General features: G+C 43.2%; 1 protein-coding gene across 1 annotated transcript in view; it reads right to left on the minus strand.

Moving 5' to 3' along the window:
* col7a1l (collagen type VII alpha 1-like) overlaps positions 1–5,557 on the minus strand; it is a 54,451-nt gene extending 48,894 nt beyond the window's left edge. Inside the window, exon 1 of the mRNA XM_078234636.1 lies at positions 5,467–5,557. Coding sequence (XP_078090762.1) covers positions 5,467–5,557 — 91 coding nt within the window. The remainder of the gene's footprint in view (positions 1–5,466) is intronic.
* Positions 5,558–14,129: the final 8,572 nt, after the last annotated feature.

The raw sequence follows: 14,129 nt of genomic DNA on the forward strand, positions 1-14,129 counted from the left end.
ATACTGTGGTAAGAGCAGAGCAAAGCATCCTAAACGCTGGCCCAGGAAGCTGCCTTGTCTCTAACCTTCGAAGAACATGCCCTTCCAAAACACAACAGCCATCCTGGGCCTGTCTGAGTGAGATTGTCAATTAGTGCCACATTAGGAGCTATTATGTGCTGTCCATGCCCACTGAAAAATAGATTGAGAGATTTCCCTGGACTCACATTTTCCAAATCCTTACAGCCAACAAGAGTCACTTTCAACCCATCTGTTTGCGCTTGACTTGAACCAAGATTCCAGAGCAGTTCAGCTCCCTGATTTAGTGCAGTGGCTGAATTTTTATTTTATACGAAGGCAGAGGCATGGTTAGAAACATACATGATGTGGAGATGCCGGCGTTGGACTGGGGTAATAATGTATTCTTACTGTAGAAACATACATAGAAAATAGAAGCAGGAGTAGGCCGTTCGACCCTTCGAGCCCACTCCGCCATTCATTATGATCTTGGCTGTTCATCAAATTCAAAATCCTGATCCCGCCTTCCCCATATCCCTTGATCCCTTTAATCCCAAGAGCTAAATCTAATTTCTTCTTGAAAACACACAATGTTTTGATCTTAACTACTTTTTGTAGGTAGGGTTATGAATGCAAAGTGTTGTTGGATGATGGAATAAAATGCTGCACAATTCCTTTTCATTGTAACATCCCGGTTCAAGCCAAGCCAAGGCAACTAATTCAGTGAATAATCAAGGGATGTGATGTAGGACTTAACTAAGCCATGAAGACCAGGACTCTCACATTCCATCTAGTTAATTCTGCTGGGAAGTGTATGAGTATTGAAACGGGGTAAGATCAAGCCACTTGCAGTTAAAACCAGAACTGGGAACATGAATATGTGAAATTAAATTGGGATTCTTTATCCAGAGAGCAGGTAAAATATGGAACTAGCGATCACAGAGAATAGTTGAGGCAAACAGCATAGATAAAGAAAAGCTAGATAAGCACACGAGGGAGAAAATAACATGGAGAAGCTGATGGGATGTAAGGAAATAAGCTTGGAGGAACGAAGAACAAACAACAAAGAAAATTACAGCACAGGAACAGGCCCTTCGGCCTCCAAGCCTCCACCGACCATGCTGCCTGACTGAACTAGGGGACCATATCCCTCTATTCCCATCCTATTCATGTATTTGTCAAGACGCCCCTTAAAAGTCACTACCGTATCCGCTTCCACTACCTCCCCCGGCCACGAGTTCCAGGCACCCACTACTCTCTAAGTAAAAAAGGAGGGTTTAAAGTTTATTTATTAGTGTCACAAGTAGACTTATATTGACACCGCAATGAAGTTACTGTGAAAATCCCTGAGTCACCATACTCCAGAGCCTGTTCAGGTATACTGAAGGAGAATGTAACAACGTACCAATGCTTCTAACCAACACGTCTTTTGAACTGAGAAAACCCATGCAGACATTGGGAGAACGTGCAGACTCCACACAGACAATAACCCAAGCCGGGAATCGAACTCGGGTCCCTGGTGCTGTGAGACAGCAGTGCTAACCACTGTGCCACCGTGCCACCCCATAAATTGTAAAGCTTGTTTCTGTAAGGACATTGTGAGTTTTGTAACACTTTGTAAGCTTATTAGTGATGTATCCACAATCAAGTAGCTTGATAATCCCCAATAATGAAGTTTGAACAAAAGTTTCCTTTGGTTCATTGCCTATTCCCCCCTCCCCTTTTCTCTGGCTCTGAGCTGTTCATCTCCAAGCTTTCCAATTCTGACAATAGGTCGACGATGTGAAATGTTAACTCCCTATCCCTCCGTGCGATGCTGAATTCTTGGTCCGCTGAGGTAGTGGCAAACATCAAACATCAGTTGAAGCAAACTCCTCGAGAAGAGGAGATAAAGAAAAGAAGATAATTAACAGCAATCATAGATTAAAAGCCCTTTGTGATGATGACATCGCAACACCACCTGTTTCTGAAACAATAATCTATCTGATTGTCTCATCTTAGTCTGTTTACAGCCAAGAGGCCAGAACAGAAAATCTCTTGTGCAGGGGGGGAGGGAGGGGGGGAGCAGGATAGGGTGAGATTGGAGGTGGGGGTAGACAACACAACTGTCTCAATAAAATTAGACACTGGGAAAATATTCTCAGAGAACTCACAACTCTTCTCAGAAGCTGCGGGCCTTTTTATTTTGCCTCCACCAGTCCCCCCCACTTTTGGGTCACAGAATCAGTCCCATTTTCAAACTCAAACACCACTCCAGAGAGTTGAGCGCGCAATTTCCACTGACAACTTGGTGCTGCCAGTGTTCTCCCTACTGTCCCAGATAAATAGATATTCCTCAACCAACATCACCAAAACTGGTTGCCCACTTTCTTCCAACAGGAAAAAGTCTGAGGTCACGTACCAACCAACTCAAGAACAGCTTCTTCCCTACTGCCATCAGACTTTTGAATGGACCTACCTTGCATTAATTTGGTCTTTCTCTACACCCTAGCTATGACTGTAACAAAACATTCTGCACTCTCTCCTTTCCTTCTCTATGAAAGGTATGCTTTGTCTGTATAGCGTGCAAGAAACAATACTTTTCACTGCATACTAATACATGCGACAATAATAAATCAAATCAAATCAAAAATCGAATCATTTCAGATTGTGAGATCTTTCTGTGCCCATGTTTAACTGCCAAATTCCTTGCATTACAGCAGTGACCACACTACTAATAGTACTTCATTAGCTGTAAAATGCTTTGGTGAGTGCTGAGGTTGTGAAAGATAATAGAAATGAAAGAACTTCTTTCAGTCCAAAGATGTGCGGGTTAGGTTGATTGGCCATGCTAAAAATTGCCCCTTAGTGTCCTGGGATGCGTAGGTTAGAGGGATTAGTGGGTAAAATATGTAGGGATATTGGGGTAGGGCCTGGGTGGGATTGTGGTCGGTGCAGACTCGATGGGCCGAATGGCCTCTTTCTGTGCTGTAGGGTTTGTAAGATTCTAAGATTCTTTCTCTTTTCCCTCCTAATTTTGCAAGTCAAGTTCCTAACCAGTTTAACAACATGTTTAGAGTCACCACCAGATGGCGGCAAGAGCCCTAGCAACACTCAAATCGCTGGCAATGACAAGGCTTTTAAGCAAATGCAGCAAACAACACACGGGAGGCTTCAGGAAAATGAGTGCAATTAAACTGCAATGAAGATATTAACACAAACCATTAATAACACAGCATTTGGCTTTCAGCAACAAATATGTTCAGAACAACCGCATCCATTCCGCACAGTGTCACCCCTGAGAAAAGTAGGCAAATTCTCTCTGTCACAGGTTGAGAGCACGTGACCTGGTGCAGTAATCTGTATCAGAATGAACCAACTAACGTCACAATATATGGCTGTGCTGTAAAAATATCATCGCAAAATGCGTCCTAACACATGAAATACTCCTTGGAAGCATGAACACCAGCTTGTTAAAGCTATGTTTTACAAAAAAAAACAGGCTAATCGTATTTTAAGTTTCACAAATGGTGATACAGAATACAAGAGTAAGGAGATAATGAGTGACGAGATAAATTTGCTCCATGAGGCAATGTTTAACCCACACTTGCAGTTTTGGATGCAGTTAGTGCACTTGACTACAGAAAGCACGATAAAACTTGCAGGAATATACAGCGTGGATTCCCCAGAATGACACTCGGAATGAAGGACTGTAATTATGAGCAGAGGTACTGGGACTATTCTTCATTTTATTTTAATTCAGAGGAGTGAGAATAGGCCATCCAGCCCCTTTAGCCTGTTAGATCATGTGTATCTTCACTTCCATCAACCTGCCTTGATTTTGTAACCAACACAAATATTTCAAATTCAGTTAATTGGCTGGGGAGAGAATCCAAATTCCTACTACCCTTTGTGCAAAGAGATGTTTCCTGGCATCCCTCCCTGGTCTAGCTCTAATCTTTTCCAAATTATAATTCATGTGGTTTTTTTTCTCAAGCAATGGCTGTTTTATTTGAATTGCGTGATTCACATTACTGCTTAATTTCATTTTCTCTTCAGTGAAATGTCTTTGAGTTAATAAAGAATAGACTGCATTCCACTGGAGAATCAAAGGTTAAGAGAAGGTCTCATTGAGGATATTTGAAATTACAAAATGTTTCAATGGGGTAATAGAGAATGGCTTTCCCTGGGGTTGGGAAGTCAGTAACAAGGATTCAACAATTTACATTTGTCACTTAGAGAGTGGGGAGAACATGGCTCAGTGAAATTTATTTGCATGGAGTTGTTGGAGCATATCATCATCCACAGGGAGTGGTTGAGGTAGATGACAGCATGGTGGCACAGTGGTTAGCACTGCTGTCTCACAGCATCAGGGATCCTGGTGCAATTCTGGCCTTGGGTGACTGTGTGGAGTTTGCACATTCTCCCCGTATCTGCATGGGTGTCCTCCGGATGCTCCTGTTTCCTCCCACATTCCAAAGATGTGTGGGTTAGGTTGATTGGCCAAGATAAATTGACCCTTAGTTTCAGGGGAATTAGCAGGGTAAATACGTGGGATTAAGGGGATTAGGCATGGGTGGGATTGTCGTTGGTGCAGACTCAATGGGCCAAATGGCCTCTTTCGGCTCTGTCGGAATTCTATGAGTTCTATGATACTGCCTCTTTCAAGGGGGAGATATATTTGAAGCCAAGGAAGGTGCAAGATTATGGGTGGAGTGTAGGTCTCTGACATTGTATACATTCCATGTATGATTCAGTGTCCAGACACCACGGATACCCAGTTATGTGGTAGTCCCAGTGATTAGCAGGAGAGAGACATTTTTTTTTAATTTGATTTATTATTGTCACATGTATTAACATACTGCGAAAAGTATTGTTTCTTGCGTGCTATACAGACAAAACATACCGATCATAGAGAAGGAAAGGAGAGAGTGCAGAATGTAGTGTTACAGTCGTAGCTAGGGTGTAAAGAAAGATCAACTTAATGCAAGGTAGGTTCATTCAAAAGTCTGACGGCAGCAGGGAAGAAGCCGTTCTTGAGTCAGTTGGTACGTGACCTCAAGCTTTTGTATCTTTTTCCCGAAGGAAGAAGGTGGAAGAGAGAATGTCTGGGGTGCATGGGATTCTTAATTATGCTGGCTGCTTTGCCGAGGCAACGGAAGTGTAGACAGAATCAATGGATGGGAGGCTGGAACATACCATGACATTGCCTCCATGTTATTAGCTTCTTAATGATGCTCCCTGGGCATGCAAAGGAATTTATGGACAGGAGGATTGGTCCCATGTATTTCAATAGAGGAATAGAACAACAAGCACCCCAGATAAACAGGAACTGGCACTCAACTACCCATGGCATGGGTGGGGGCACTGAACACTAACCCACTATAACAGGGGTCCTGAATATGAACCCACTATAACCAGGAACCCTGAACACTAACCCACCATAACCAGGGTCAATGAACATTGCAGACATGGCCACTGAATACTTACCCACTGTGTACACAGTCACCCCTTTGTCTTGCAATCTTGTGGCTGGCTCCTCAATTGAGTCTGCAGACCTTCCATCTGTGATCAAAATCATTACCTACAAAAGATTAGCACAGGGAACAATATGAAGTGGCTGAAAGAACCAAGATGCATGAACACAATTATTGGAACTTTTTGAAGATCAATTTTTTGGAACAAGATGAAGACTCTTGGTCAGATCCAGTCCGATGCTTCACCTCAAAGATCAATCTCACTTCTCCAGTCACGTACCACATCCCTGAATTCTGTTACCCAAAGTCCTTCACCAAGTAGGTGAGCTGGGCCATGCAAGTATTGTTTGGGACATGTTGACATCAGTGGTCAATGCGGCTATAAGGGTTGCTAAATATTCTGGCACGCCTTGTTTCATGCAATTTCATCACTTAAGGCATCATATGGTATGAGTGGGTCCAAAGAACGGTCCACTCTGATAGGCACATCGGAACAGGAGGAGCTGATCACTCAACCACTCAAGCCTGCTCTGCCATTTAATTAGATCATTGTTGGGCTGCACCTCAACCCCATTTAATCAATTTTGCTCCATATTCCTTACACAAGAAAAATCGATCAATCTTTGTCTTGTATCACGGTTAACCAGGCATTCACATATTGTTTCTGTGCTCTCAAGTCTGGTGTCATAGCCTCCCCCAGGCACTAACCATCTGCTAAACCAAGGCATTGCCTGATGACCTTGGCACCTCTCCAATGGTCTGTCCCTTCTCCCTGAAAAATGTTTAAGACAGTGGGAATCCCAATGGGGATTGGCCACAGCACTGGGGCTGCAAAGAGGGTTCATAAAGAGGCACTGGAAGAATTATTCCCTGAAATCCATCTGACAGGAGAGAAACAAAACAAATTAAAATGGCACAGAAAAGTTTATTGAATGAATATCCCTCCCACGGCCATGCCACTGTTTCCATAGCAACCCTGCATACACAATATTTGTAGCCAATATTTGCTTCCACCTCCCTCTCCCAAGAGGTGTATTCCAAGTGTTCCACAAATGTCGAGGCTGCCTTCTGAGGATGTATATTCCTACCTTCATTTTAGCATTCTAATGAAGGATCCTGGCCAGTCCCTCTTTTCCCCTCTCCCTCAAAATGCTCATAATGCACTGAATGGTTCTGGAGCTCTGGCATGACAAATCTCCACTCAACGTTCCGATCGCCCTTGTTCAGTTTACAGCACTTTACTCGGAAGAACCCAATCAGATAATCTATTCTTGGCCATCTCACTTAGCGAGGCCACAAGTATGATCGATATCCGGAAATGTAAAATCATAACAGCGTACAGTATAGAAGGAGGCCATTCGGTCTGTCCTGCCTGTGCCGGCTCTTTGAAAAAGTAATCCATTTAGTCCCACCCCTCCTGCTCATTCCATTAACCCTGTGAATTATTTCCTTTTAGATTTATTCAATTCCCTTCTAAATGTTTTGCTGAATCTGCCTCCAGAGGTGTGTTCCAGGTGCCACACAAATGTAGGGGCTGTCCAAGTGAGGATGGATCAAAGCACAGTTGGGTCAGAGGAGAGGAAATATTATGCTAACTGATTTTAAACTACTTGGTGCTGAATCCAGGTGCCAGAAATTGAAAGCAATCCATTCCTGAACACTAACATTCATAATCTCATTGGGAACAAAAACTAATAAGCAAGTTACTAAGTCAGAAGATAGCTCTTACTAGTATTACTAACCTTTGGTGCATTCTCCCTTGTCAGTGCAGAGCTGAATACAGACTGCGCGAGAAAGGAAAGGACAGCTCCTGTTTTTGTGTTTCCCCCTTGAAATGGAAGGTCTCTGATGGCCACCAACACTTCTTCAATTGTCCCATAGTCAGTAAGTGCAATTGCTGTTCTAGAAGCAAGAGTTCAGCAAATGAAATTGATATGTCAAAGGCAAACCATTACCTTATACAGCTTAACATTTTTTTCTATTGATAAATCTTAAGGTTAAGGGGTAAGGTTCACCGAGCAGGACCTTGCCAAAACCAACAAGCGAAGGAAAGTCAAAGTCAGTACAGTGAGGATGAAGGGAGGCGGAAAGACAACTTGGAGATTATGAGCAATGGGAAATGAAAGTATTAGGTGGCAATAATGATCAACTTCATCAAGTCTTTCCTCCCTTCAAAAACTATAGATTTTTAACTCGCAAACATAGTACTAGATATGCACTATGCTTAGGTTTATAGAATCCTACAATGTAGAAAGAGGCCATTCAGCCCATTCTGCTTGTGCCAGCTCCTTAATGGGCCTATATAATTAGTCCAATTCCCCTTTCTATTTCTGACTGAAGGCACAGAGGTCAATAATGTGGGCATTGGAGATTGAGGATGCTAAGACGTCAGAACTGGAGGATCGCGGAGATCTTGGAGGGATGTAGGGCTGGAGAGCATGAAAGCAATAGGGGACAACAAGGCCATGGAGGGATTTGAATTTAAGGATGAGAATTTTGAAATTCGGGACATTTCCGGACTGGGAGTCATTGTAGATTTATCAGCACTGAGATAATGGGTAAAATTAACCCAATCGCATGAGAAAATTGAAATGCTATGATTTACCTGGGATGGTCACTATAAAGGATGACTCCAAACCTGATGCCATCCTTCCCTATTGGAGCCTTCTTAAATGATGTTATGATGCCACTGAGGAATTCCTTTACACTTTGGAAGTTGGCCTCTCCCACACTCCACGATTCATCCACTGTGAATATGATATCAGCTGCTAATGCTGTGAGACACACTGAAACAAAGTACAAAGCCCAGGTTAGAAGGCAATGATCCACAAAGGAAGCTGTATGATACATTGGGTGATCAAATTGCTCCTCAATCAGGAATCGAAATCCAGTTCAGACCAACAAGCTGAAAGTCTTCTCGCTCTGCCTTTTGTGAAGGACTCAAGGCAGCGTTAAGGATGAACAAGTAAGACTTGCATTTATATAACACCAATCACAATCTCAGGATATCCCAAACCGATTTACAACCAATGAAGTATATTTGATGTACAGTCACTGCTGTTATGTACATAAGAACATAAGAACTAGGAGTAGGAGTAGGCCACATAGTCTTCGAGCCTGCTCCACCATTCAATAAGATCATGGCTGATCTTTACGTGGACCCAGCTCCACTTACCCACCCACTCACCATAGCCCTTAATTCCTTTACTGTTCAAAAATTTATCTATCCTTGCCTTAAAAACATTCAATGAGGCCTCAACTGCTTCACTGGGCACGGAATTCCACAGACTCACAATCCCATGTAGGTAACATGGCAGTCAATTTTACACACAGCAAGAACTGGCAGCAATGTGATTATGACCAGATAATCTGTTTTGGGGATATTGGTTGATGATAAATATTGGTCAGGGCTTGGAGAGGTCTTCTGCTCTTCTTCACAATAGTATCATAAGATCTTTATATCCACATCAGAGAATGGTGTTAGTTAAAGGATGACATCTTTGGCAGTGCAGCACTCCCTCAGCACTGCACTGAAACCTCACCCTAGATATCATGCTCAAACCTCTGGAGTGTGCTTGAACCCATAACTTACTGACTCAGAGGCAGGAGTAGTACCCTGAGTCAAACCGGCACTTAATACCTTGATAAAGTTATACATTCATTCCAAAGTACACCCAATTATTTGTAAACTGAGAGTCGGGGCTGTCAAACTTTGCATTAGCCGAGTGTACATACCTTTGCAATATTGAATGTAGTAAGCGATGTTATTGTCACAAAGCTTGCCATTATTGGTAGTAAGGGATCATGAAGAATTGTCACAGACTTTTTTCAGGTATTTGTACACCTGACCAGAGCAAGGAAGCTATAAAACCTCCTTATTGTTAAAGCTCAGATTCAGAAATTGTGATTCCTTTCACTCATAGCATCATAGAATCCCTACAGTGCAGAAGTAAGCCATTCAGCCCATAAGTCTGCACCGACAACAATCCCACTTAGATCCTATCCCCGTAACCCCAAATATTTACCCCACTAATCCTTCTAACCTGTGCATCCCAGGACACAAAGGGGCAATTTAGCATGGCCAATGTGTCTAGACAGTAAGGAGTCTAACAACACCAGGTTAAAGTCCAACAGGTTTATTTGGTAGCAAACGCCACTAGCTTTCGGAGCGCTGCCCCTTCATCAGGTGAGTGGGAGTTCTGTTCACAAACAGGGCACATAAAGACACAAACTCAATTGACAGAATAATGAATAATGATTGGAATGCGAGTCTTTACAGCTAACCAAGTCTTAAAGGTACAGACAATGTGAGTGGAGAGAGCATTAGCACAGGTTAAAGAGATGTGTATTGTCTCCAGACAGGACAGCTAGTGAGACTTTGCAAGTCCAGGCAAGTTCCACACAATGTGTCTAGCCCATACATCTTCCAAGATCAATTTCCTCAGGATCTTGTCCCGATGATCTCTCTTTGATTTGTATAACTATGATAAAATGTAACATTTATTTAATATGTCAGTCATATTGTGTGGCAAAACAGCAGTTCCATATCACATTTTATTATCTGCTTATTATGTTAGCAGATTGTTTGATGCTTTTAGTCTGTAACGTTAGCCACCCATTGGATATTCAATGCAGGTTGTTCCAAACAATGTTTGGAGAATATTTAAGTGTCCAACTCCTCCTTAATTTCAGTCTGTCCATCTTCTCCTTCTCTTCTTTTGCTTCAACCTCCTCTCTCTCTCATCCTTCACTTCAGTTTGTCTGTCTGTATGTATGTCTATATCTCTTTCTGCCTTTCTCTCCTCCCCATTCTCTCCCTCCACTGCCCCCCCCCCCCCCCCCCCACATTTCCTGTGCCATGCTCCCTGTTCTGCCAAAGGTTTGTATTTGTCAAGCGACCAACCACCTGCTGCCTGTGGCTGGATTTACAGTGGCACAGATGGATCGAGTAAAGGCAAATTGTTTGCAGTGCGGAGAGCAAGAGCCATAAATTATTGATGGCAAGTTCCTTTGACTGCTTCCAGATTAGTATTAAAAAAAGCAAAAGCGGATGCTGGAAATCTAAAATAAAAACAGAAAATGTGAATTAAGCTCAGCAGGTCTGGCAGCATCTGTGCAGAGAGAAACACGGTTAACTTTGAGTCCATATGACCCTTGTACAGAACTGAAAAAGGGATAGAAATGTGATCATAGAATCCCTACAATGCAGAAGGAGGCCATTCAGGCCATCAAGCCTATACTGACAACAATCCCACCCTATTACCCCACATATATACCCTGCTAATCCCTCTGACACTAAGGGGCAATTTAGCATCTTTGGAGTGTGGGAGAAAACTGGAGCACCCGGAGGAAACCCACGCAGACACAAGGAGAACATGCAAACTCCACACAGACAGTCACCCGAGGCCGGAATTGAACCCAGGTCCCCGGCGCTGTGAGGCAGCAGTGCTAACCACTCTGTCACCGTGCTGCCCTGATGAATTATATACTTGGGGGGAGGGGGGGGGGTGCAGAATGGAAAGTCAGTGATAGGTTGGAGCTAAGGAGAGGTTGACAAAAACATCATGAACATGAGACAAAGGGGCTGTTAATGATGCCATTCGGGACTGAAGTGTTAATAGTGGCAATAGAAGGATAAAACAAATTATTAGTAGGAAACAATGTTGGTGGGAGCAAAATTGAACAACAAGGACAGTGGGAGGGGGGGGTGGGGTTGTGTTGGGACAAGCCAGGGGACAAAAGGGGGCGTCAAGTTGCAGGGGAAAATTCACAGTCTGAAGTTGTCAAACTCAACGTTGAGTCCAGAAAGCTGTAACGTCCTAATCAGAAAATGAAGTATCGTCCAGTTTGTGTTGGGCTTCACTGGAGCATTGCAGCAGGCTGAGGGTGGACATGTGGACATGAGAACAAGATGCTGAGCTGAAATGGCCAGTGAAGTAAAGGTTGGGGTCATACTTGCAGATTACCTCCCATACATCATATTGAATTGTGGAGTTGGGTACATATTTGATCCCTGGAGTAAGAATGGTCCTGGATTAGGAGAAGCCGTTGTAATGAACATGGTGCATGATGTACGCGAGGCATCCTGCATCTTGGAAAAGATTGCTTCTGACTGTGGTTGATTTGGTTTCAGTTTAAAGCATCTGGCTTGAATGTAAAACCATCCTCTTGCTTCGATGGCCGTCACCTTCCCTATCATCCAGCCCCTACCCTACTTCTCACCTCCCCACTTTGCACCACCTTCACCTACCCCCTCACCAATGTTCTAAGGTTCTGTTGACAGCACTCCCGCCTTTGAATGAGAAGGTTGTGAGTTCACTCCAGAGACTTGAGCACAAAATTCCTGTGCCCTACTGAGTGAGGGCATGCTGCATTATCAGAGGTATGGTATTTCAGTGAGGCATTAGATCAAGGTCCTGCCTTCTCTCTCAGCCTGGCATGAAATATTCCACAGCAATGCTTCAAGGATGAGTTCTCCCAATATTTACCCTTCAACCAACATCACAAAAAATATGTACCGGAATTTTACCAGCATGTCTGCCTGAGGTTCGTGTGATCTGGCCCGAGGTCACCGGAGAATGCCGTTCTCCGAGCCTCACCCGGCCCCGGAATCGGGGCAGGCGTGCCAGTAAAATTCCGGCCATAGTCTCTGGTTATTATGACCTTGTTTTTTGTGGAACCCTGCTGCATAGTAATGGATTGCATATTTTCTGCATTAAAACACAAATTACACTTTCAAAAGTTCTTCATTAGCTATAAAATACTTTTGGAAGTCTTGTGGTTGTCGGAGTCACACAATAAATACAAGCCTTTCCTTCTCCCGAAGATCAAATTTCAGCTGAATTCAATATAATTTCAGATCTGGTCTGAGAGGATTGGAATTGAAACTCTCTGAATCATGTTTGCAATGCAGAATCAAATTATAAGACAGTCTTGACTTTAATGCCCCATTAAACTATTGGTGTGATGACATTTGGCAAACATTTGGAGAAACAACAGCCCTGCGTCAGGAATGCAGTTATCATTCAATACCATTTATCTCATCATGCTGTTCATTCATAAACTCAAAATGACAACCCTACTCTTTTCATTCCAATATGATAATACCCTTCTCTAAAAGCCACTAGATGTTTCCAGCATCTCTGTAAAATAATGGATAATATCAGTGTGATGTTAAATCAAATTCTTTATGGGTATTCTACTGTATATCAAGCGGCAACCAAAGGACTTTGAAACAGAATAAAAAGAACAATTTTTTAAGCAAGAAGTTGGAAATGCTATATGTCTAAAATGATACATATGTTTTTTAAATGTTACATGTATGTTGTGCAAAAAAGTTATTGTGATCTGAATGTATTGCCTGAACGATGGTAGAAGCAAATTCAATAGCAATAATTGGAAAGATCTTTCAAAGAGGTGACTTAGGGTGGAATTTTCCCATCCTGCCCACCACAGGAATTGTAGCAGGTGGGACAGGACCATGCAAAGGTCCATTGACTTCAGACAGGAATTTCCAGTCTTGAGATGAGATCAGCTGGAAAACCCTGCCCTCAGACTCCCTTCTAGATGACTTGATTGTATGATTCACATCAAGGCACGTGGAGTCAGGGTCCAGGAAGCAGAATGGCTGGAAAGATGACGACAAAACAGAAAACAGAGAACCACAGAATCCCTACAATGCAGAAAAAGGTCATTCAGCCCATCGGGTCAGCACCAACTCTCTGAAAGAGCACTTTAGCCATGCCCACCCCCTTCCCTATCCCCAGAACCCCACACATTTACCATGGCTAATCCACCTTTGGGGCAGCACAGTGACACAGTGGTTAGCACTGCTGCCTCACTGCACCAGAGACCCTGGTTCGATTCCCGGCTTGGGTCACTGTCTGTGTGGAGTTTGGACATTCTCCCCATGTCTGCGTGGGTTTCCTCTGGGTGCTCCAGTTTCCTCCCACAGTCCGAAAGACGTGCTGGTTAAGTGCATTGGCCATGCTAGATTCTCCCTCAGTGTACCCGAACAGGTGCTGGAGTGTGGCGACTAGGAGATTTTCACAGTAGTTTCATTACAGTGTTAATGTAAGCCGACTTGTGACACTAATAAATAAATAAACTTTAAACTTTAACCTGCACATCACTAGACACTAAGGGACAATTTTAGCACGGCCAATCTATCTAACCGGCACATCTTTGGGTACGAGTGAAGACCGACAAGTGGTGTCCCACAGGAATTTGTCTGTGCTGTTCCCCAGGTACATTAATTATTAAAATTCTGAACTTTAGTGGAATGGTGGGGTGGTGGTGTTGGCATGGCAGTGTAAAAGCTAATAATGTGAAGCATTGCACCAGATCACAGGTAGATACGAACAAGCCTGCCGAGAAAGTAGACAAATGTGAAATGCAGTTCAGTATAATCATGTGTGCGATGCTTCACTTGAGTGGGGGTGGTCATACAGACACTATGCCTTTTAGCTTGTACAAAGAGTCATCGGGACTCGAAACGTCAGCTCTTTTCTCTCTTTATGGATGCTGCCAGACCTGCTGAGATTTTCCAGCATTTTCTGTTGTGGGCAAAGTATTGGAAAGGATTATAAGAGATAGGATTTATAATCACCTAGAAAGGAATAATTTGATTAGGGATAGTCAGCACGGTTTTGTGAAGGGTAGGTCGTGCCTCACAAA

This window comes from Mustelus asterias, chromosome 19, assembly GCF_964213995.1.
Source record: "Mustelus asterias chromosome 19, sMusAst1.hap1.1, whole genome shotgun sequence".
Classification (NCBI taxonomy): domain Eukaryota; kingdom Metazoa; phylum Chordata; class Chondrichthyes; order Carcharhiniformes; family Triakidae; genus Mustelus; species Mustelus asterias.